The sequence below is a fragment of the Bombus vosnesenskii genome, unplaced genomic scaffold (genome assembly GCF_011952255.1).
Source record: "Bombus vosnesenskii isolate JDL3184/JDL3185 unplaced genomic scaffold, Bvos_JDL3184-5_v1.1 scf7180000013265, whole genome shotgun sequence".
Lineage (NCBI taxonomy): Eukaryota > Metazoa > Arthropoda > Insecta > Hymenoptera > Apidae > Bombus > Bombus vosnesenskii.
Genome location: NW_022882925.1, coordinates 773,801 through 795,624, shown reverse-complemented (window position 1 = coordinate 795,624; position 21,824 = coordinate 773,801). Strand labels below are relative to the sequence as shown.

The 21,824-nt window shown below is 40.0% G+C and overlaps 2 protein-coding genes and 1 long non-coding RNA gene across 5 annotated transcripts in view; 1 reads left to right on the top strand and 2 right to left on the bottom strand.

Moving 5' to 3' along the window:
- Window positions 1-21,824, top strand: part of LOC117242000 (tubulin polyglutamylase TTLL4-like) — a 237,684-nt gene that overhangs the window by 160,084 nt on the left and 55,776 nt on the right. The window lies entirely within an intron of this gene.
- LOC117242055 lies at window positions 1,707-3,603 on the bottom strand. The gene is made up of 2 exons (XM_033508406.1): window positions 3,348-3,603; window positions 1,707-2,553 (listed from the first exon to the last, which is right to left on the bottom strand). Exons 1-2 carry the CDS (start codon window positions 3,443-3,445, stop codon window positions 2,337-2,339), a joined length of 315 nt encoding a protein of 104 aa, XP_033364297.1. The 5' UTR covers window positions 3,446-3,603; the 3' UTR covers window positions 1,707-2,336.
- Window positions 3,787-5,355, bottom strand: LOC117242062. Its single transcript, XR_004495172.1, has 2 exons — window positions 4,042-5,355; window positions 3,787-3,951 (listed from the first exon to the last, which is right to left on the bottom strand). It is a non-coding gene; the product is annotated as an uncharacterized LOC117242062 (long non-coding RNA).

Genomic DNA, 21,824 nt, shown 5'->3' with positions numbered 1-21,824 from the left:
AGTTCAATTAAATAATTCTGTGCATCTCTCGTAACAGAAATATCGTGGATGTTGTTGGATTATTTGAAAAATTCCCAGCAAGATTGTATGCTATAGTTACATATTAATACATAAATTACACGTTGTAAGTACAGCAATTTTTTCTACTGAAATACGAATAATTGGATATCTATACATTTTGCCCATTTTTCTTCGAAATGTAAAGTTTTTGTTTCTTATCGAAAAATGATATCTTTTTTTGTCGATTGGCATTAAAAAAATAATTGTTTACAGTTGACGTCAAATATATATGAGATTGGCAACTAAGTGATTGCGGATTTTGTCAATACCATCTATTGACAAAATGTAAACTCTTTCTTTCTTATCGAAAAATAATGTCCTTTTTTTATCGATTGGCGTTAAAAAATAATTGTCTACAGTTGTCAATCCAATACAATATACGCAACATGATAAGATCGACAGGCTGTTAGAAAGCTGCGAATTTTCCAGGTAATCCAATAATTCCATTTACTAACAGTCAGTTACACGTGTAACACTTGCTCCTAGGAAAAGCTCGAGGTATGTTTCTCACCCTTGCTGTTTCCCTGTCACCCCAAATGTAAGTCACAGATCGGATGTTTTTAAAGCGAAATGTACCTGTCCATTTGCCTAGTTATGGACAAATAACTGCGCAAACATTCGCAATGAGAATATCAAAGTACCAAATAGTCACTAAACCGCGAAATTCTGTAAATCACAAAGAAATATTTATCTACAATTTTCTTTCACTTAATCTACTCATTTGATCTATTTTATTATGAAATATATTATTCTATCAACAGAAATGTTCACACTCGTACATTTCTGTATCCTGAAGTAATAATATTACAATGATATTTGGCTTATTCTTCGTTAGATATCGTTTCTCTATATCTTTCGTCCCTTCGCACCATATCTTTTTATTTTTCCCTAATTACATTTCTCGATATTCACTTTTATACGACGTACGTAGATTTAGTATGAATTTTGTCAAAAGTTTCGGATAAAATTCGACGTTATCTAAAACACCAGGCAACATTTGCGTTCTGCAGAAAACCACGGAGAACGAATCAATATTCTCGTCGACGCTTAGTCCACCTTCGACCATGTTACCCTGCTATGGCGTCGCGACGCTTGCCGACTAAAAGCTACGAAAGCTCGTTAAGTTCTCGGAGACGTTCTTCCCTTAGGTCAGCCGGCGTATCTTCATACAACCCTGGTAAAACAACGAAGGTGGAAAGCTCTCCTAACTTTTGGGATGGGTAACACGGAGAAGCGGCGAGTCAACGAAAACTGCGACGCTTTCGAAGGAAACGCGACTGTTCGTAAAAAAAAAAAAAAAAAAAAAATATTGGTCCAAGTTTTCGAATAAATTCCCTTCGTATCGATCGACGTTTTTCAGCGAATTTGCAAGCGTGGAGATTGCATTTGCCTATTTGTAGATTCAGGTGAAATATTATCGTCTTTTATAGGTTTCCCGGGAGAAAGAGGAAAAGTCGTTGAAGAGTTTAAGATGTATTGGAATAAAGGTTTATGATTCGAGTTTCATGTAACCGTGGAGGTTATTCGAATTGTTACTGATGGATAGGAAAATTTGTAGTAGGAAGCTTTTCCCAATGCTTCGTTTTCCGTCTAGTGTGAAGTATAATTTGTTGGGAAGGGGAATGTGTTGTTACGTATACAGCCTCAAAGCAGCAGAAACGCATATATTTAGCATGGTAATATGATCTTTAGACATACAATAGGCGAGTTACGTATTGTGAAAACACTTGTTTTAATTACGTACTTTATCGATTATATGACACAATTTCCACTATAATTTAGCGAGTAGCAAGTAACAAGTAAGCAGAGAAATAATTAATTTATACGTATAAGCTACTCGACATAAACTTACAATAAAAGTATCGAACAGAAGCAAACAGAAGCTTCAAAAGTAGCGACTATCAATAGATGCGTTTTCGATAGCCTAACATATTTTATGATACCATAGCATATTATTTGACTTGTTTCCTCGTTTTTTTAAATTTTTCTTCACTCCAACAAAACCACACGATATTTTCCATTTTTACCCTACTACGTTAAAGACCAACATCATCTCGCTATACATATACGTATAAATATACCACACAACTCTAATCATCTCACACGAACGCTAACACAACTTTCACACCCTCGAGTCTCAACCAATCCAAATTATCTATCGCAACTTCACCCCACTCGATTCCATCGACTCTCTACGAGTCTCAGCGCGCACACTCATCGGCCGTGGGCGTTCCTCGCGTCGCCCAGGGTGCTTCCCACCCGCGCTATATCTAAAATTAACCCCGAGCAGCGTCGCGACGCCGACAACCTCTCTCTGCGCTTTGTTCTCCTGCTCCAATTCCTCGCCGTAACGACGCTCGTCGCGACGCTCTGTAGGAGACGCCAAGGATCCTTTCGTCGACTGTTGTTCTCCTGGCCGTGGAGGACGTCGCAGCGCGGCCTCTGACAACGTTTATCTGCTTCTCGGCCCTCGTCCACAACGCGGAAAGCTTCCTGGAACGCGGAAAGCTCGATGAAAAGCTATCGCCTAGACAAAGCTACGCTAGCCTCCACGTTCAACGTGTTCCCCTGTTCCGATGGTACGTCAGACGACGTCTTCCGTTTGACGGGCAGCTTCGTCAGACGTTGTCGAGACTGACGTTTTCATCCGACGCGTTTATAGTCGCCGGATAAAGCGTCGCGAGCCTAGGGCGCCGCTGAGCTTTCTCAGGGGCGCTTTCTCCGTAACGTGCTTCTTCCACAGCTTCTGACTAGCATCCTAGGGTATATCCTAGGGGAATCGTCCGAGTTCTCGTCGTACGATGCTTACGTTCTTTTTATTGTTCGCGATATAAGTCGCGTGCAGCCCCAAGAATCCCCAGGCCTGGCTGTGTCGCTGTTCGAACAGTATCGATCGAGGGTTTTTTGTTTTGGCAATTTTTTTCCAGTGTTCCGCTGCATATAGGGCTCTGCTAGGGAATCGGTGTGTTGCGGTGTTCTGTGTGGGTGGGCGGTCGTGTCTCTTTTGGGAAATATTGATCTGACTTTGTTGCGATTGCGGCCTGGTTTATCGCGGATGCCGCGCGGTATTTCGAAACGCGATGCGAGCGGACTTTTTGCTCGCCGGGTTTATCGAAGTTCGTCTAAAAATAGGTTTTACCAGGTACGCGTTCGATTAATGAGCTGTTGGTTGCTTTATGTATGAAGTGCTTGGAAGTGGAATTCAATTTTAATAAATTTACGGGAGAATATAGAGAGTTATCACGAATATATCGTTTGTTGCGTTTTAAACTTTTCTATGAGATTACCTGATGCTCATTTCTACAGTTTCTACAGTTGAATCCGCACAGTTGACTTTGAACGTTAGTGGAAAGAAGCTTTCGGAGGTTGGTTTCTTGCCAGACATCGATCAGTAGTTCGAAGACCGATGGCTGTGTACGAAGTGGCTGCTTCTACTTGCATCTTCTGTGACGTTTAAGTTTCTACTATTCAATCGCATCTTTAGGTTAATCAATTTCTTCTTCTTTGAATTGTTTATTGCAGTAACATTAAGTATTCTTTCGTTTCCTTCTATTAAAAATTACAAAATGCAATTTTATTAAAATATAATAATGAAATTATTTGTTATATTTAAGTATTAAATAATTACATTTCGATATACTAACATACATGAATGGACTTGTAATTTTACTCATAGAACACACTTACTCTGTTTTATAAGAAAAGAATTAGGTCTATGCATTTATCTATTTTTACCATACTACTTTAATTAAAATTATCTGTACATAAAATCTATATTTAGTTACTTGTTAGTATACTGCTATTAATATCGCCGTTACTAAACGAGTTGATATCACATCTAAAACTGTATCTCAAGGGTCCGTTACCAATCATCGTCTTTATTATAATTATCTAGACAAAGTATATTTACTTATAAGTTATACATGGAAAGTTCTATTAATAAAGTTGATTTCAAAAGTAAATCGTAACTCGCCAGCGTACATTTAATCTTAGTTCACCGTCACTTTTAATTATAGTTATCTGTATAAGAAACTCTTTAATTACACATTCAACTGTTTTAATTACACATCTGAAGAGATCAGTTACATATCCTACATTATAATTTATGGATTAATTACCAATATCAATTCACGGTCATCTTTAATTATAATCACATATCTGTACGAACAATAATGAAAAATCACAGATCTATAATCCAGCTATTAAATAATATCACAACCAAAGAACTTAGCTTCATATCCAAAGCCGTGAGTCGATGATTAATAAAGAATCTCACTTCACCAACCTCGATTTACGATCGTCTTTAATTATAACTACATATCTATACGACCTATAATTACAAATCACAAATCAATAATCCTACTATTAATAACGTCATAACCAAAGAGGGTAGTTTCACCTGCAGATCCGTAAGTCAGTGATTAATAATCAATTTCACTTCAGCAATCTCGAATTACGATCGTCTTTAATTATAACTACGTATCTATACGACCTATAATTACAAATCGCAGATCAATAATCCGACTATTAATAATATCATAACCAAAGAACTTAGCTTCATATCCAAAGCCCTAAGTCGATGATTAATAATCAATCTCACTTCACCGACCTCGATTTAACATCGTCTTTAATTATAGCTACATATCTATACGAACTATAGTTACAAATCACAGATATTAATAATCACATCATAACCGGAGAGCTTAGTTTCATCTTCAAAGCTGTAAGTCAATGATTAATAATCAGTGTCACTTCGGCAAGTCCTCCACCTAAACCCAGACGCATTGGAGAAGAGCCAACTAACTCGCATCGGAGTCTGGTCTCCTGGCATAGCGTCGCGATGCCCGAGGACTGGCGCCACAAGACGTCGTCCACTACGTCGGCGTCGGCCAGCGTCGCGGCGCCGAGTCCTCGAGCTTCGTCGCGTTTCTGTTAGCCGGTTCGCGAAACTCGTTGTGACCGAGCCGCGACAAGCGGTGAGCGACAGGTGGGCAGCTCTCATCGGGATCATCGACACGTCGACCCTTTGCAAACGTCGACATGATGTTTCGATCGTCTACTGACCGACGTAACGTCTTTCAGCTTAGGATATCGCGTTGTTCGGGGCGAAGGGTGCGAGCACACCTGTGCGACCACGATCACGCAGGTCGAGAGACGAGCTGGCGCCGCACCAGGCGCCCATCATGTGATGTCGGCATCCCGACGCTGCAACCCTTCTTCAGGAACGTGCACGAGAATATTTGAGCCCCTTAGCTTCTGTTCTTTCCTCGGTTCTTTGGATTTTTCATTTCAACGATTTTATTTTGCAAACGTTTTCACGTATTTCGACAGCCTCCTTGGTTCTTAGGATTTTTCATTTTGAAGATTTTATTTTGCGATTTTCTGCTTATTTTGGGTGTTGGTCGATGAATTTTCGATTCGTGCGGTGTTAATTAAACCGCTGTTAGGTATGATATATCGTATCATATTTTCTCATTTCTTACGCATATCTCAAATTAAAATCTGCCAACACAGATCGTATGTTCGTGTATCGATTATTTTTCAAGAATTTTCTCTCGCTCGTTGTATATTTGTCAGTACTATTTTATATAACGGTTTACTTCGAAGCACAACTAGATTTTCGATGAAATTAATCGATAAAAATATTCTAACAAATATATTCACGAACATTCTGTACGAACAACGATCAATTTTTAATGCGCTTCCTTTGTCGAAGTAACATCATTGGCAGATAAATTGTAGCGGACTTGCGCAGCATTTCCAATCGAAGCCAACATTTTTGCCATTGGCGTCGCACGTAAGAATTTTTTACCAGGATCGTATGAAACATATAAAGGGAATGCTTAGAAAGTAGACAGCAGGAAAATTGCTTTATCGTTCAAAGAAGCCTTATGAGTTCCTGCCTTTCTGTCGGAACAAAGGATAAAGAGGGAAGTAGTACAAGAACGTCATGGACAGACACGGTACCTCGGTCGACTTCTTCTATCGCTCGCGTATGCGTATAACGTAACTAATTTATTTTTAATTATTTATTACAGTAGTTTATCTAAATTTATAGGCAATGTATATCTAGTGCGATATTAGAATTAAACATCGTATTTATGTGTTTAATAAAAATATATATTACTAGGTTTACTATAATTATTATATTTTAAATAACTATGCTATTAATCTCAATTAGATACATCAAATTAACAACTACGTACTTTACATATGTTTATTAAAAACTTATGAGTCTTTCACGTCATTTATCATCGTTTTACGTCAATTATCTGTTGCGTTATAAACTTCAGCAAGAAATTACATAGATAATCGAAAGATAATCGAAACAACGCTAACGTTTTCAAATCAATTTTCATCCGAAACTCACCTAATAATCACAATTTTTCTTAATTGCTACGTTGAGATGGAAACAATACAAATACGTTAATTGTCAAAATGTTATGGTTTTAAGGTAGTCCAAGAAGAATTAAGAATATCGATCCATAAGTTACAATTATCAGGTTGAAGAAAATTGAAAATTATTAATTTTGAGACACTTAACGCCGTGTACAGCTCGAAATAACGTGATAACGTTTGTAACGTTATATTTATAACGTTTAAGGACGTTCAGATCCTCGTAATAGCAGCTAACCTTCCATAAATCACATTTCTTTTATTTATGAGGCAAATAATTACAATTAATCGAAGCTCCTCAATATAATCACTCAACGCGTCTGTGATGTAGGTCAGGTAGATGAAAGGAAGTTTAAAAAGCAAGTAGCACGGAAAAGCATAATTACGCAAGTAGGTAATTACACAATGAGTAAATGATTGCTATCAGTGTAGTAAAAAATATCTTATATGAAGGTTACTATATAATGCAGGCGCAAATTGTTTTCACTTTAGCTGATCATTATTTTACTCAATAATCTTCATGAATTTCTGCCATGATATTTTACATTAGTGTTCCTTGTTTAATTTCCCAAATCTTGTATTCTCTATATTTAACACACACAATCCAATACTGGCATTCCACATTCTACATTACCTAACATATACGACTAGATTCCTTCTTTATATTCCTCGCCCTCTATCCCATGCCACGTATCCTATTTTCCATTTAATTCTATTTTAATTCCATTTTTTAAATCAAACGCAGGAAAACTACTCTGGAAATTTCCCACGCACAGCTCATAAAGGAAATTCGGGAAATCAGAATCTAAGGGAGAATAACCACTTCCCGCGAACGATATACACGCACCTAGAAAATGAAATTCCTTAAAAGAAATTTCCCACGGATTTATCATTCCTACTTTTACAATGTAATTATCGTACAAGCATTGCTTTAAAATTATTCCAAATTAACAGTCGCGTTTCTTACGACATTTAATATAAAATTAGTCGTCTGAAACATAAATGCAGAACACAGAATATACTAAATTGTAGATTGTTAGTGAATAATCGCCATCGATGGTTTTATTCCCCAACCAGCGATATCATTCACAGTATCGAAAACAGGGTGTCGATCTGGGCGTGTCACGCCGCCCTATCAGGAGAACACGTGGCAGTTATATCGGTCCTGGCTGCCAATAACAAAACGTAACGAAAGCCACGGTCGACACAAAGGAACAACGAACCACCACAGCTCTATGCATATTCACGAAACGAGGGTGGAAGAAGGACGGACGAACGATACAGGTTGCAATCGTCCCCGTAGTGTATAGAAGCGTGGTCACGCATCCACGAACGCGTATTGGTTGTTTCGACAGGAAAGCGAGCATCCGAACGATTGTCCACCCCCTGCTGGGGGTGGCAGGGTCGTTCGTCAAGATATTTCCTCGACGAGGTTCTCGGTGGCGATTCCTTTTCGTCGGTAAGGAAAAAAGGGAGGAAAGCGAGACGATTTCAGAGAGCTTTCGGTAAGACGAAGCACCCAGGCGGTTGCTTGCGAGCAGCCCCCGTTATCAGGCTCGCAGAAAGGCAGCTGTGGTCGACGGCGCCGGCGCCTACTCGTGCGCGGCCACCGAAAAAGCGCGGGCGTCGCGACGCCCGATTCGGAGAACAGAACGCGTCGCGTGTTGCAAGAGGAGATTCTGTTGGCACGGTGGGGGATTTGAATGGAAATAGAAACAGCGTATTTTTAGGGCGACGCGGAGAAGCACACACGCTGCGGCGAATATCTTACGCCGTGAGTTGAATTTGATTTAGTTCGTAATTATCACGCCAGTCTGATTAGTATTCGGGAATAAATGGTTCGAATTAATGGTAGTTTAAATTTATCGCACGCGAGTAAATGTAAATGTTGGAATATCTAATGACGTTTGAAATCGTCTAGTTGCGTTACATTAAGCACTTGCGTATCGAATTATGTTTTAATACGGCACGTTAATTACTAATCGTAGGAGTTAAAAAAAGGATTTTAGTAATGGAGTACACGGATAAAGCTAAACAACATGCGAATACAATTAGAGAGTTGTATAATGTACAAATAAATATTACATGGAAATTATATATTGGTATATCATTGCTATATAAATTGATGAGAAACAGACCGTGTCAAACTATGATAAACTCGTGCAATGTGCAAATAGATTTTGCACGCAAGTTACGTCTCGGCACATATAGTGTAAAACGAATTGGGTTAGGTTTAATCTCTGAAAAAAACTAAAAGACCAGCGAAAAAAAGAGACAGAAGAAGGAGGATGAAAAATCTGCAAAATATATATATCATTGGACAGTAAGCGAGCAGGATTTGTTTTTTCATTTGAATGTCGGCCGCCGTGCCGGGTTAATCGACTTTTCAAGAGCAGGCGCAAAAAATTGCACGCGAGTCGGCTTCCAGGAGCTTAACAAACATAATGGGAGCCCAGAACGAGTTCTCAATTCGTGCAGAGCTCAGTTTCATTTTCTAATTATCCGCTCCATCCGTTTTACCCTTACATTTCCTTCTCTCTCTCTCTTTTTTACATGTAGCGATGGGATTAAGTTCGATACAAATACTTACAAATCCGAATCAAGCCCGACATCCAAGATTTGCTTCATCAGATTCCAATACAATGTCATTAGGTGGCATTGACAAAATCTACAATCACTTAGTTGCCAATCCATCTATCTGTCGATTCGTTACATTTATTAGCTCCGCAAGTTCGTTCATCGTATCTTGACGAAGTATTCGCGATCTTCACAAGCTGTTTTCCAACCTCGGAACGAGCACTCGCAACTTTCGGAAATCTGCTTACGGGCACGTCGACGCTAAACTATTGGATTGGCAACTGAGCGATTTCATTTCTCAAAGTATTCGTACAGGGCCCGAGTCTGTTGCGTTGAAGTTCGAATCTTCTTGAAAGTAACCGATTCTTTCTTTCCAAATAACGCAGACTTCTCGAATCCAACGTTCAAGTTCGCTGCTTGCGCTATTACCAGTTGCTTGCGCCCATCGCTATTTATATTAATTATCGCGTCTCTTATATTCTCGTATTCCTTCGACAGTGTATCTTCCTTGCTATTTGCTCGCCAGCCAACCCTGCACCACGGGAGCCTTATAATAAATACAAATTAAACGATATATTTCAAGGAACAATTAGCTTCGGGGAAGTGGGCCGTTTCGAAGCGACGAGGCAGTGATTGCTCGGTTCGTCCTCTCCTTTTTAGGGCCGGCAAGGAATTTATGTTGGCCACGTATCGACAGTAAAGGACATAATTGGAGGCAGTTTGCGCAGACCTCATCGCTAACTGACGCACGGTCTTCTGCAAGTATAGCCGCGTTCAATTATCGATGCACGATGATGTTCGTGTTATTCGCCGGTCTTCGAGGAGATGTCCCTTCGATAGCTGTCTGCTGCATTTCTTCAGGGTTTCTCGTCCTGGTTCTGTCTTGTCTTTCGTAGATTGATGGAAATTTATTGTCGAGGAACGAACAGGCTAACTCGCATCTTCTCTTCTTTTAATTAGAAAATTTCTTTTGAGGTAGTCGTTGGGTAAAGCTCGAAATTGGCTTCGAAAGGCTAATCTCAAATTTTGAGAAAAATTAATTTCGAGTATGAGAGACCCTCGCGTAAAATCTGCGATCTTAACGCAGCGATGTACGTCGGATTTGAAACAAAGGATTGCCGTTTCAGTTAACTTCGCTAGTCGATCTAATATTCTGTTCTCCAGTTACGGTCATTCGTATCAATCATCGACTTTTTACAATAAATAAATTGTTAATATTTTCACAGTATCGTAAATTGGTAAATTAAAAGGCTAAATCCTACTCGTTTCCAATTACATTCCTTTTCTACGATTAAATAATTTGAATAGTCAAATTGAAATTTTTACTAGCGTCGAAGATTTTCTATCTAATCTTTCTCCAAATAGTTTCGAAACTATCTCTCTTCTTATACCTGAATCATTATCCTTGCAAGAGTACGGAATTCTAGTCCAATTAATCAGCTTATCGAATATCTCGGTCACTTATCATGTTTTTCTACGTCATCAGCAGGTGTCCTAAGCCAATAAATACTTACAACAATTCTCCATTTAACTATTCATTCCGCTGTTATCCAATTCTCCTCTTACACAAAACCGATAAATGGATTGCCTGTTTCACCAAGGAATCGTAAACGCTTCGACCAGACAGTCAGAGTTCTACTGCCCAATAGATACTTTTTAAATATCGATATAATTTACGAAGTATTTGCTCGTTGACTCTTCCTCCAAATACTATTTGGTGTCCATGGTTCACAGTCGCAACACGAGTTATTATTCTTCCAAAATAATGCTACTTATCACTGTTTGTTATTATCGTCATTGCTACGTGTGTTATACGGACATGTTGTCAGCCGCCAAAGTGGCATAAAGTAAGGAAATCAGCAACACACGACGCGTCATATAGTTTTCCTGTGGCCTTCGCATAAAGTGTAATTAAAATTCGTCATTGGCATCTGAGTGATTGCGGGCTTTGTCAGTACCATCTAATGACAAAATCCGCAATCACTTAGTTGCCAACCCAATAGTTCCATCAGTGTTGAAGTGGTCACCACTTCTAAGAAAACTCTACATCTTTTTAGTTTTCTCAAGCACTGAAGCCATCGACAGCGTTAGACGATAGACGAAGGCAGACAATAGACGGTAGACAGGCGACGATGGCTTCGGGGTTTTCAGTTATAGGGTAACGCTGTTAGCGTGCGAATCGGAACCAGTTCAAATTATATCCCTACTTGTGCTTACACTTCTGTATTAAAATATATGTCGGAGATGAAAATCCCCGGGTTGGGAAAACCCCCAATACCCTAGTCCAGACTTTTACTATAGCTACACTTAAGTAATAAAAATAAGAAATAGCTTTAATGTTCCAATCTGACTTTATGACGATGGATTCGGGCTCGAAGTGACATAGCCACGGTCACGGAAGGGACGTGTACCTGACAGCGGTATGGAATGATTATATGGCTCTCCTTAAAAACAAAGATTGACCCGAGAAGTGGGGACAGGAATATATAACTGCAGTTTCATTTGTATTACGAGTCAGTTAGCTAGTTAGTTAGTCGTTGGACGAATTGCTAATTGAGTTATCCGAATCGTGTATTACGTTGGTAACGTCATCCCGTGGACCGTGGATTCGTTATCGAACCTGAATTCGTTGTCACCATCATCTCGACCATCCTATGGCCATTACTCATAGCCTCTTGTAGTGTCCACGTTTGTAGCGATAAATATTAACTACATCCGCCACGGTAAATGCCAAAATGCCAACCTGACTCCGACATATATTTTCTACTTTACGATTTATCCGTGCGTTCCTCTGTTAACTACGTCTGATCGCCTCAACAATCGGAAATAACAGATAAACCGACGTATCTGAGCCGAAGTGTACAGAAGAACTAGTCTGACTAGAAAACGACGATTCTACTTTGCCAAAGGAGAACGATGCTGAATTTCACCAATGATGCGACCTTGGCAAGAGTCGCGATCATTCCGTGAACGACGAGTCGGACGTTTGGGACAGCACCAGGTCTGATTACGGCTCGTGTTATAACTATAAAATTGATATCGCTTGTAATTTCGAGTCGTTACAGTCGGCCAGCAGGAACGAGGATACTAGATTATTATAAGTTCCGTGATTACAGGCCTGAGGGCGCAAGTGTGCCGTTGTTGGCGATCGGCGCCATCACGAACGCCTTTACGAGCGTTAATGAGCCACATTGCATTCCCATTTTTTCACCCCTTCCTCGTTCCATTCTTCTCATCTCCTCCTTCTTCCTTTCCCTCTCTTTCTATTTTTCCCTTTCTCTCCTCTTCGTCTCGCGTTCCTCCCTTGCAACGCTACAGGCTGCTTAGTCGATGCCAGTCAGTGCTTAGATCATTTTGGAACTAGGTTACGCTGTCTAGAAAAGTAATCGAAAGCTGTGGAGATTTTCAGATTCGTTAATTGGCCAAAAAGATGGCCGGAATGCGTGGAACAGGCCGATTTACGCATTCAAATGAGGATGTAAGCGAGGTTTTTAGTTAGGCGCGTCGGCCCAGTCGCCATAAATTAGCGCCTCCAATGTCTTCTTTATTTTGGGTCCTGAGAAAAGGGTTTCGGAAGAGATACGCTCTCTTTGGTAGGCAATATTAAGCGGTTTAAATTGATTCCCCCTTTTTCCTCTATTTCCTTTGAGAAAGATCCACGTGTTTCTGAAAAACGCTATTTCAGCGTTCGTTAAGAGCAGATAACTTATCTTCTTTAACGTGATTCCATAATTTACGTAACGAGAAACTCGCTGGCGCGATGTAATTCTCTGAGAATACGTTGTCGTTGCACGTGAATTTTTATATCGGGAAAGTGGTATTTTATAAGCATGTTTATTCTCAGCGTGTTAATATTGCTCTTGTACCCTGTCATTTTGTGTTATTTCGTCTTTAAATTATTCCTCTCATTGTTTAATCCTCTCTATAAATTCGACGTTTATCGTGAAATATTTCATCCGAATTACCATAGAAAATTATCTCTGGAACGATTGATCGAACGGTTTATCAATTTCGATTAAGTCGTCTCATAAAAGTTCCCTTTCTCGCGCGTGAAATTCTCTTTATTCGTAGGATTCGTAGGAAAGTACGACGGTCGATAGGAAGATAAAAATTGACGTAACGCGAAAGGAAGAATATTTTACATAAGGAACATGCAGCATAATACATAGCACCGAAACGTAATATATAACAACACTGAAGTATAGCGAAATAAATTATAGTGTCACCGAAACGAGCGGTTTCAAAACTTTGAAGGAAAAAAAAGAACGAATAAAAGGAATAGATAATTGCGAGCCTCTTGTTTGAGGTTTTAGCGTTAGCCGTATCATCATCGGGTTGTTTCCGCGGCATAAAAATTAGAACCCCGCCGTAAGCCCCTTGATACGTAACCAAATTGCATCGTAATTATTCCAACCACCGCTCACGTATCCTGCACCGCCATAAAAATCACCATCCACATTTCCATCTACACTCCATAATTCACAAAAAGAGAAAGAAGGGAATTAAACGGGTGTTCTTTTCTTTAGACAGGTAGCCGCGGGTTATGTTTTAGAAATGAGTAGCAATAAAACAATAAATATAAAGCACCGGGGCATTTTCGGCATTTCTTAATTAAGCCTCCGCCTCGTTATTTCATATTCTTCCTTCCTCTCCTTTTTTCTTCTTTTTTTTTTTTTTTTTTTTTTTACTTTTCTCCGCAATATCCGATTACCCTTTGCTTCCTCTCCAATACTCTATTATCACCGTAATATAATACGATAATATGAAATGCAGCAGCGTGGTTCGCTATCGTTGCATATTAGCCGAGAGTGTTTTTAATAAATTAATTAAACCGTTTTCTCGAACGATATTAAGAAATCTCGATCGAACGGAAGAAAATATACGAACACGTGTTCGACGATCGGGATAAAATCCCAAAGAGCAATTGGTACGAGAATCGATGAAAGAGCCTTCGGAGAGAGAAATGTCCATTACCTCGACCACCGCAGAAAGCAGCTCTTAAGAGAAACAAAAAGGGCGAAAAATCCAAGAAGGGGAGAGAAATGAGGAGATATGAAAGGACACGGCCGAAGCTTGGAAAAAAAAGGATCGAAAAAAGAGAGAAAAAAGGAGAATCAAGGGTGACGAGTATCGGTAGGATGAAATTTCCCCTGTCCTACTGCCCCTCACCCTCCGTCCTTCGAGCATCGTGGCAGAAGGGACAAGAAGAAAGAGCAAAAAGCGGAGGCCGCGCGCCGTGCACACGCACGCACACGACTCGTACGCGCGTGTTACAGGTGGCACGCGTGATACGCGCGCGCGTCCAGGCGCGGGAAACTTTGCTCGCGATTCGTATCGAACTTGCATCCTTGCGCGTGTTTTAATACGAGGAATATCCTAGTTTCCTGTCGAAATAGTAGTCGAACTGGAGTAGAAAAAACATATGGAAGAAATAACACTGTTGCCAAATAATTTATTCGCCAAATATCTTATCACGTCTGATAAGGATAGGAGATAAAGCGCGATAAATAATATCTACGTGATATAAACAATATATACCGAGGACTATTTTTAATTTGACTCCATAAAATGTATAAAAACGTACACTACGTATGGCGGATATCATAATCGTTAACGCGATGTTCTCCAGATATCGTTATCGTTTCTCTTTTCTTCTCTCGAAACGCAATGCTGAACTTTTATGAAATTCGAGATTTATGCGATGAAATTACGAAGTTGGCTACCAAGTAACAAGCATCGTGTATCTCTTAGCTCTCTTCGATCTTACGTATCGTTTGACAAGCCTACGCGTTAAGTCAACGTCCTTCTCGATCTGTACCGACTCGCAAGAAACTCGCGAAAGCCTCAAGGATCTCGTTTAATTTCTTTCGTTTCCTACCGTCATTCACCGTGAACTCATATTCAAGTATTCCAGACCACACAAGCGAATACACAGCCATGTAGAACGTGCAACCAGTTTACCTTACCGAGCCTACTTCATCACGCGTTTTGCTCGTGAATGATGCATCACGGTACACAAAGAGCAGCAACATCATTTCGTGATGTATCACTTATGGTAAAGTCGTTTCGACTTCGCTTCGTCGCTTACCATGCACCTGGTGATCAATGCATTAATAACCCTCTTTTCATCGAACTCATTTTATCCGACTACCGGCTTTGTAATACAGTCGCACATTGTAGTTAAACCACATTAATTCTCTGTGTTCGGAATAAGCGACTGCGCTGTTGCTGCCGTGATTCTTCTTATTCTATTTCTTCGTACTTTCCAGCAGCCAATCTCTTCTTTAGCAAATTTTAGTAACTTTAGATTGACCCATTAACATCGGTACATCGTAAAGTGCACTGTATCCTCACTGTTCAGAGTACGTGCTCCGAGCTTTAATTTTCATATTACGCGCTTTATTATTTTACGTGTTGATCGTTTCGAGAGCGAATTTTCTCTTAAAGTTTGAAGAAGAAGGTTTTTAATAACAGAAAATTTTAACGACGTTATATCGGTCCATTGATATTGGTAGGTCGTTAAATGCGACGATTATTTGTTTACAATGACAGATTGTGGATCTTCAGGATGAATGACAAAATGATTTTCATATTATCTTCTTCTTATATCAATGTAATTTGTTTTCTGCAATTCAATTTGGAATTTATTACTATTTACGTTCTTTCTAGGACGAATATATTCAGGGAAGTAAATAATTTATTTTTCTGAAGTAGAATCTTGACACTGTATAGAAATGGAAATTAAATTAACTATCGGTCTTCTCGTCTATCAAGAAACTATTATTTACTACTATTATTAATCTACTGTTATTAATATTCATAGACATAGAGGTGTGTTGTTGCAGTTGCATCAAAGAAGGGGAGAGGGAAATGTAGATTTTTTGGAACGACGTAATGTTATACTATGCGCACGAAGGAGATTGCACGCAAGATTGCTCTGAATATGTTCAGTGCAGGCACACGTGCTGATTTATATGCAAATCATACGTAGCCAATGAATCATTGGATTTTTTTTCAATTCGCCGACTTGTATTTATTAGCGCAGCTGAGAAAACACAATTTGAAAAACGTACCTTCTGAAAGAAATTTAACAGCTGTCTTACTACCAAGCTTTCAAATTTATTCCCAAGAAGAAAGACACGGTAAATCCAAAAACCTGGCCGACTAACGCAACTTTAAATACATACATACATAGAATATTGAAAGCAAACATTTTAAAGACTACGTTTTAACAATATCTATCGAAATACAGCGTGCATTTCAAGTCGAGTGGATGCAAGAGGAACGACCATCTACGACGAGTATTCTCAAACAGTAAAAACAAATATTACGTCCCGATCTGTCGAAACAAACACCAACCCCGAGTGATTAGAATCAGCCTAAAGCTGGAAAAATTCTCTGAAACACCATCCACGAGGTTGCCCAATCTTCCTTTATGTACCTCATCCACCCACTTATCACTCACAGACTATTTATCTTTGTCCAGGTTGCCCCTCGCCAACTCCACTCTGCTTCTTCTAATCTCCGCATATTTTCTCGTTCGCGAGGCACATCCGTTTCCCACAGGTTTTCCCCTTTCCTCTATCCACGGCTATCTCGCTTCCTGTGGCCAGCAGGGATACCGATGATTTTTAGCACCATTCCATTCGGTCCCTTTTTATCAGGCTGCTGCTGGCTGGCGTCGCGTCCGCGGTTAGAGGCCGCTGTTGCTCGCCTCCAATTTTTCCATTTCTTTGGCCATTCATTTCCCTGCTCTGTTTGGCCGGTTGGCTCGGCTTCTTTCCCTCCTTGATCGGGCCGGTTAGGTTCGTTCCTCTGCCGTGTCTTCCCCGGCCATTTCGTTCCCTCTTCCCCTCGAACCCGCGGCGAACCAGGCCCTCCACACTCTCTGACTGACTCTCGAGCGCACCTGCCGCCGGTTCCCACACTCGTTGCCCTCGCGCCGGACGTGACGTCATCGCGTAGCCCCCTCTTCAAGGAGGATCTGACGCGGGTCGGCAGCAGCGTGGTTCGGTGCCGATTTGCTGCCGCGTGTACACGCCGCAGCGATTCGATCGTGTCGATGATCGAGCTGTGCAGAGATAGCGCAGTGTGCAGAGGTCGCGCGCGACCACGGCACACGCACAGCCGCACGCACTACGGCACGCCGCGCGCTTCTTCTCTGGCGGCGCGCACGTTAATCGCCAATGACACCGTCATCGCGCGTGCACCGCGCGGTAGACGCGACCGCCGCCGCGCGGTGCCGTTTTTGCGCCACCGCACACCGCGGCATGCGCTCGGCAAAAATCGAAACGATCGTTGTTCGATGATATCACGAAAGCTTGGTACATTAGGTCGTCCGGAAAGTTTCTTTCGTTTTATAAGGAAATAATGGACGTACATTTTCTGTTTTATATTATTTCATCGAATCGCGTACGGTCCATTTTGTTCTATCAAGATGAAGATCGCAACGTTCGATAGATTAGGTTTCGTTTTTGTATGAAGATGAATCGTTGTAAATGACGTGTCTGTAAGAGAAAGACACTTTCCGGACAACCTAATAGTTTGGCGAAAAATCGCCAGAGGATTGGCGAACGTCGTATGCGCATGAAAATCGAATCGTTTGCAAGTTAGATCACTCGTTCGTCGTCTTGTTTTCCAATTCTTGTCGAGTAGCGTTGTAGCAGCTTAACACTGACCTCGCCAGACCCGGCAAATGGCCGGTTCGAAATTCAATTTCAAATTTTACTTTCGTTTGCCATTCCTCTCGTTCGCCTAACTTCGTGTAAATTCTTATATCGACGAAAATTGAGAAATTGATCAGTCGGATAATGCAAGAATCTACATAGAGCTAGGTGAACGAAAGAAATAACAAGAAATGTAGAATTTTATTTGCAATATTTTTTAAATCGCACGTTTTATGCGTTTTTCTATCTCTGTTCCGAATCTTTTGTGCACCGTAGATATTCGTCGCGTTGGCTACTTGCAGATTGGACGTTTATTTTCGAGATACGGAGAAACGAGATGTTGGAAATTTGTAGTTGATTCGATTTTCATCATTTTGTCTGTTTTCATAGTTTTGTTAATAGCGTACGTTACACAGGCGCTACGAAACAAACGCTACAAATAATAACACTGCGACATCCATAAAACCTGGTTTTCATCGCGACGTCGTCATAATTGAAAACATTTAATCAGAAAATAAGAAGTTGTGATTCTTTCATCAAATATTAACATCGAAAATCAAAGAAATCTCGCATACGTACTTCGCTTGGACACAGAGCCGTCGATTATCGGCGTGAGACACGAAAAACACGCGCATAAATTCGCATAAATTATCACGTACACTCTGCCGCAAAAGTATCTCCTCCGCCTGAATATTTCGTACGTAATATTTTATATTCAGATTTCAGTACTAAATTTAACGGAAATATGGATATTAGAAAATACGGACGTCGAAAGATCGAGGGAAGCTTGGAAATAACAAAGTTCGAAGATACGCACGTTAGAAGATTGAAAAGAGTTTGAAAGCTTGGGAATATCGATATTGGACGATCGAAACGAGTTGAAAAATTGGAAAACCTGTACGTTAAACGAGATCTAATTTCCTAAGACGACCTTCCTTAGATGTAACAACAGTATCCTATCGAAAAATGCACAGCAGGTGCACGGTGCGCGCACGTACTCGTCACTGGACGAGAGATCCAGCGAGAACAATCGGTTTGCCCTTTCGATCGAGATCGAGGGGAGATCAAGGTTGCGACGTCAATGGGAGCGCACCCGAGACTGATCCGAATATTCGTGGTGTGTTTTTTGCGATCTGGCTGGCGCAATATCTCGGTTGACATGAATATGCATCCGGTAGCCGTTTCGAAAGACGATCGTGGTACGATTACTCCAAGAGATTAATTCCCCCAATTAATATCTTAACGCGGGTACTTGTTGCAATGGTTAATTAATGCTAAATTTAATAGCTCGATCGGTGGGTGGTCGCTAGCGTTACATGTATGTTGAATCAAAAATTAATTAACTCGTTTAGTTGCAAGTATTTCTTCAACTGCATAGAATAATTTTATTTTGTAAATTATTTTAGAGAAATATTTATTTATTTTACCCTTTTGGAAAAATAGTTAAGAATTTTATCTGGGACAAATGTATTCGCCATTTGATTATTATAAATATCATATCTTGCGCGGTCCGTGCGGAAAATCGAGTGTAAAATGATGGATTATTATTGTTTATTGTTTAATCGCGATAATGTTGGTGTATTAAAAATTATTACAAGTTTCGTTTGAGAAGTAAATCTATGTGATCTGCGATGATTCTTTCTTACGTTTAATCGAGTTAGTTTTGCATCCCATCGAACATTGATTTCTTTTCTTCCTCTTTATCGTACGAATAACGAAGAGGATAAAAGAAACCGGAGCAACTGGTTGCACAGCACGATCAATAATAATTTTCTTCATCCTTCGTTATGATATTTCATTTTCTCTATCGATCTTTCATGCGGTTCTGCATCCATAGATCGTAGAGCATAGCGTGTATCATATCCGGGAAGTAAGTGCAACGACTCTTTCTTACATTGAATCAGGTTACTTTGTACCGCATCGCAGATTCACTTCGTTCCTTTCTCTTTATCATACGAACAACCATCACTCCTTCTCTCGAGAAGATCCTCTTGTCGAATGACAAGAGCATTTGTGCAGCTGCCATCGCATTTCGGATGGTTTAACAATTTTTATACAAGTCGATGTTACATAAAATTTATTGTTGTGCTTAAAAAAAAAATAAAAAAAAAACAGACAACTTGGATCAAAATGGAAGAGATAATTTTGCCTTTCGTTGTGTTGAATTTTCACACAGAAAATCTCAAGAGTCAGGAGAGAGAGAAATTTGGAGAAAAGAAGAATTTCAAGAAGCACGTTGGAGAATCTAGAAAGAAGAAACAGCGTGAGGAATTCAAGAAGAAAATAAAACGTTCTCCGTCCGAGGAAAAAGTCGAGATCCGAGGAAGAAAGGAAGAACCTAAAGGCCAAGAAGAAACAATCTCGAGAATTCGTATATTCGACGTTCAGTTTGCTGTCATACGACAAGTCCGTCGAACTATGCCGATAATATTCGCGTAATTCGCGTTATCGTGGCGAGTAATCGTATTATAAAAATAATTATTTAAATCGCTTATAACGAGACTACAACGTGATCCAGGTATCCTGTAGCAGGATTTATAAAAACAGTCAGATCAAGTCATAAAACGTTCACACTTAAAACGAACGTAAAACGAACATAAACCGGACGTTTCCAAGATGCCGTGCGCTATCTGCATTAACCACGTAGCCAGATACTTTTTAGCGCTAACGTAGCCGCAAATTAATGCGGCACGGATGACCGTGCATTTTCAACGATGGCCATGATTCCACCTTCCATCTTTCTCGCCTTAAGTGACATTTTATTTGCTCTTTATCCATTTCATCGGCACGAATTGATTTTACCCTTACGATCGATCGTGCCAGCGATCAATTTCTCCATCGATCGCCAGCATAGTGGATCTTTTGCGAATAAGACAGGCTTTCGCCTGTAATACCCCGTTGTTTCTTCTTTTTCCATCGTAAACGCGTACAGCAGACACGGAATATCGAGCAAAAAGGATCCGCAGCTTGTTCGACAGGGTGCAAATCCTCGATGTCACGACGAGACGTGCAATTAGATCACCGATAATTTGCAATTACCAGGACTTTTCTAAACGATCGATGATGCAAGAGAGTATCGATCGATGGAAAACTTTAAGTCGATAACTTCATCGGCCAATAAATACGCGTATCCATGTGCTTTATTATGAGTATCAGTTTAAAACGCTTTGACTGTCACGCGGAAATCACGTGTTTCGCTGAGAACGCCACGGCGGTATTTTTATTATTCGAAGCATATAATGGCAAAATAATAATAAATTGACGATGTAAGACGACATTCTTCCTCGATCGACCGTTTATCTTATTGGTGGTCACGGGTGACCACCGTGGCGCCTTGGTAACAGTCGATAGCGACGTATTATAACGAGGCTTCGTTGATTTCAACAAACCATTAGCATTGGTTATTTCGTCGTATGCAAAACGTGCAGAATATATCGTTGAAACGCGTAGAAGATATTGGTAAACGGTATTTGCTCGTTCTCTATATAATAGCAAGGTATGTGCACACTTCTAACTTCGATTATACGATTATAAAGCAGCATCTACGATTATTTTCCAAGCTGTGTTTATAATAATATTCGTAGATTAGCCCTCAAAGATATGGACGCAGACACAGTGCGCCGTTAAATGCAAGACTCGTTCTCATTTTTCTTTATCGATGTTCTAATAAAAATGTTTAATCGTTCAATGGGGTACTTTTTACTTCAAAGTGTCTTCTATTTATCGGTTATATTCAAAATGCCCTAACTGTCAATTTTCATAGAATTTTTACAGTTGTAAGAAGTTCAAGCGCTCCAACGTCCAACGTGACAGTTAAAGTGTTAACGTACGGATATTTGTATTAACACAAATAAATTTTAGTTTTATTTTTCAAACGTTTACAATTATCGAATTTTTCTATAACATATAGTATAGTGGAAATCATCGTCTGTTCCTTCTGTGAAAATTATCACATGGTTCTAACGTCGATGGATATTTCCGAGGTATTTAAGCTGATCAATGGACGAGAAACTTGCGTCACATTCTGTACATAGTTTTCGTTTATTACACAACCAAGTAGCTGAAAGATATCGAAGAATTTCGAAAGTAAGATTTCGTCAACGCGAAAATTGTATATTAACCTTT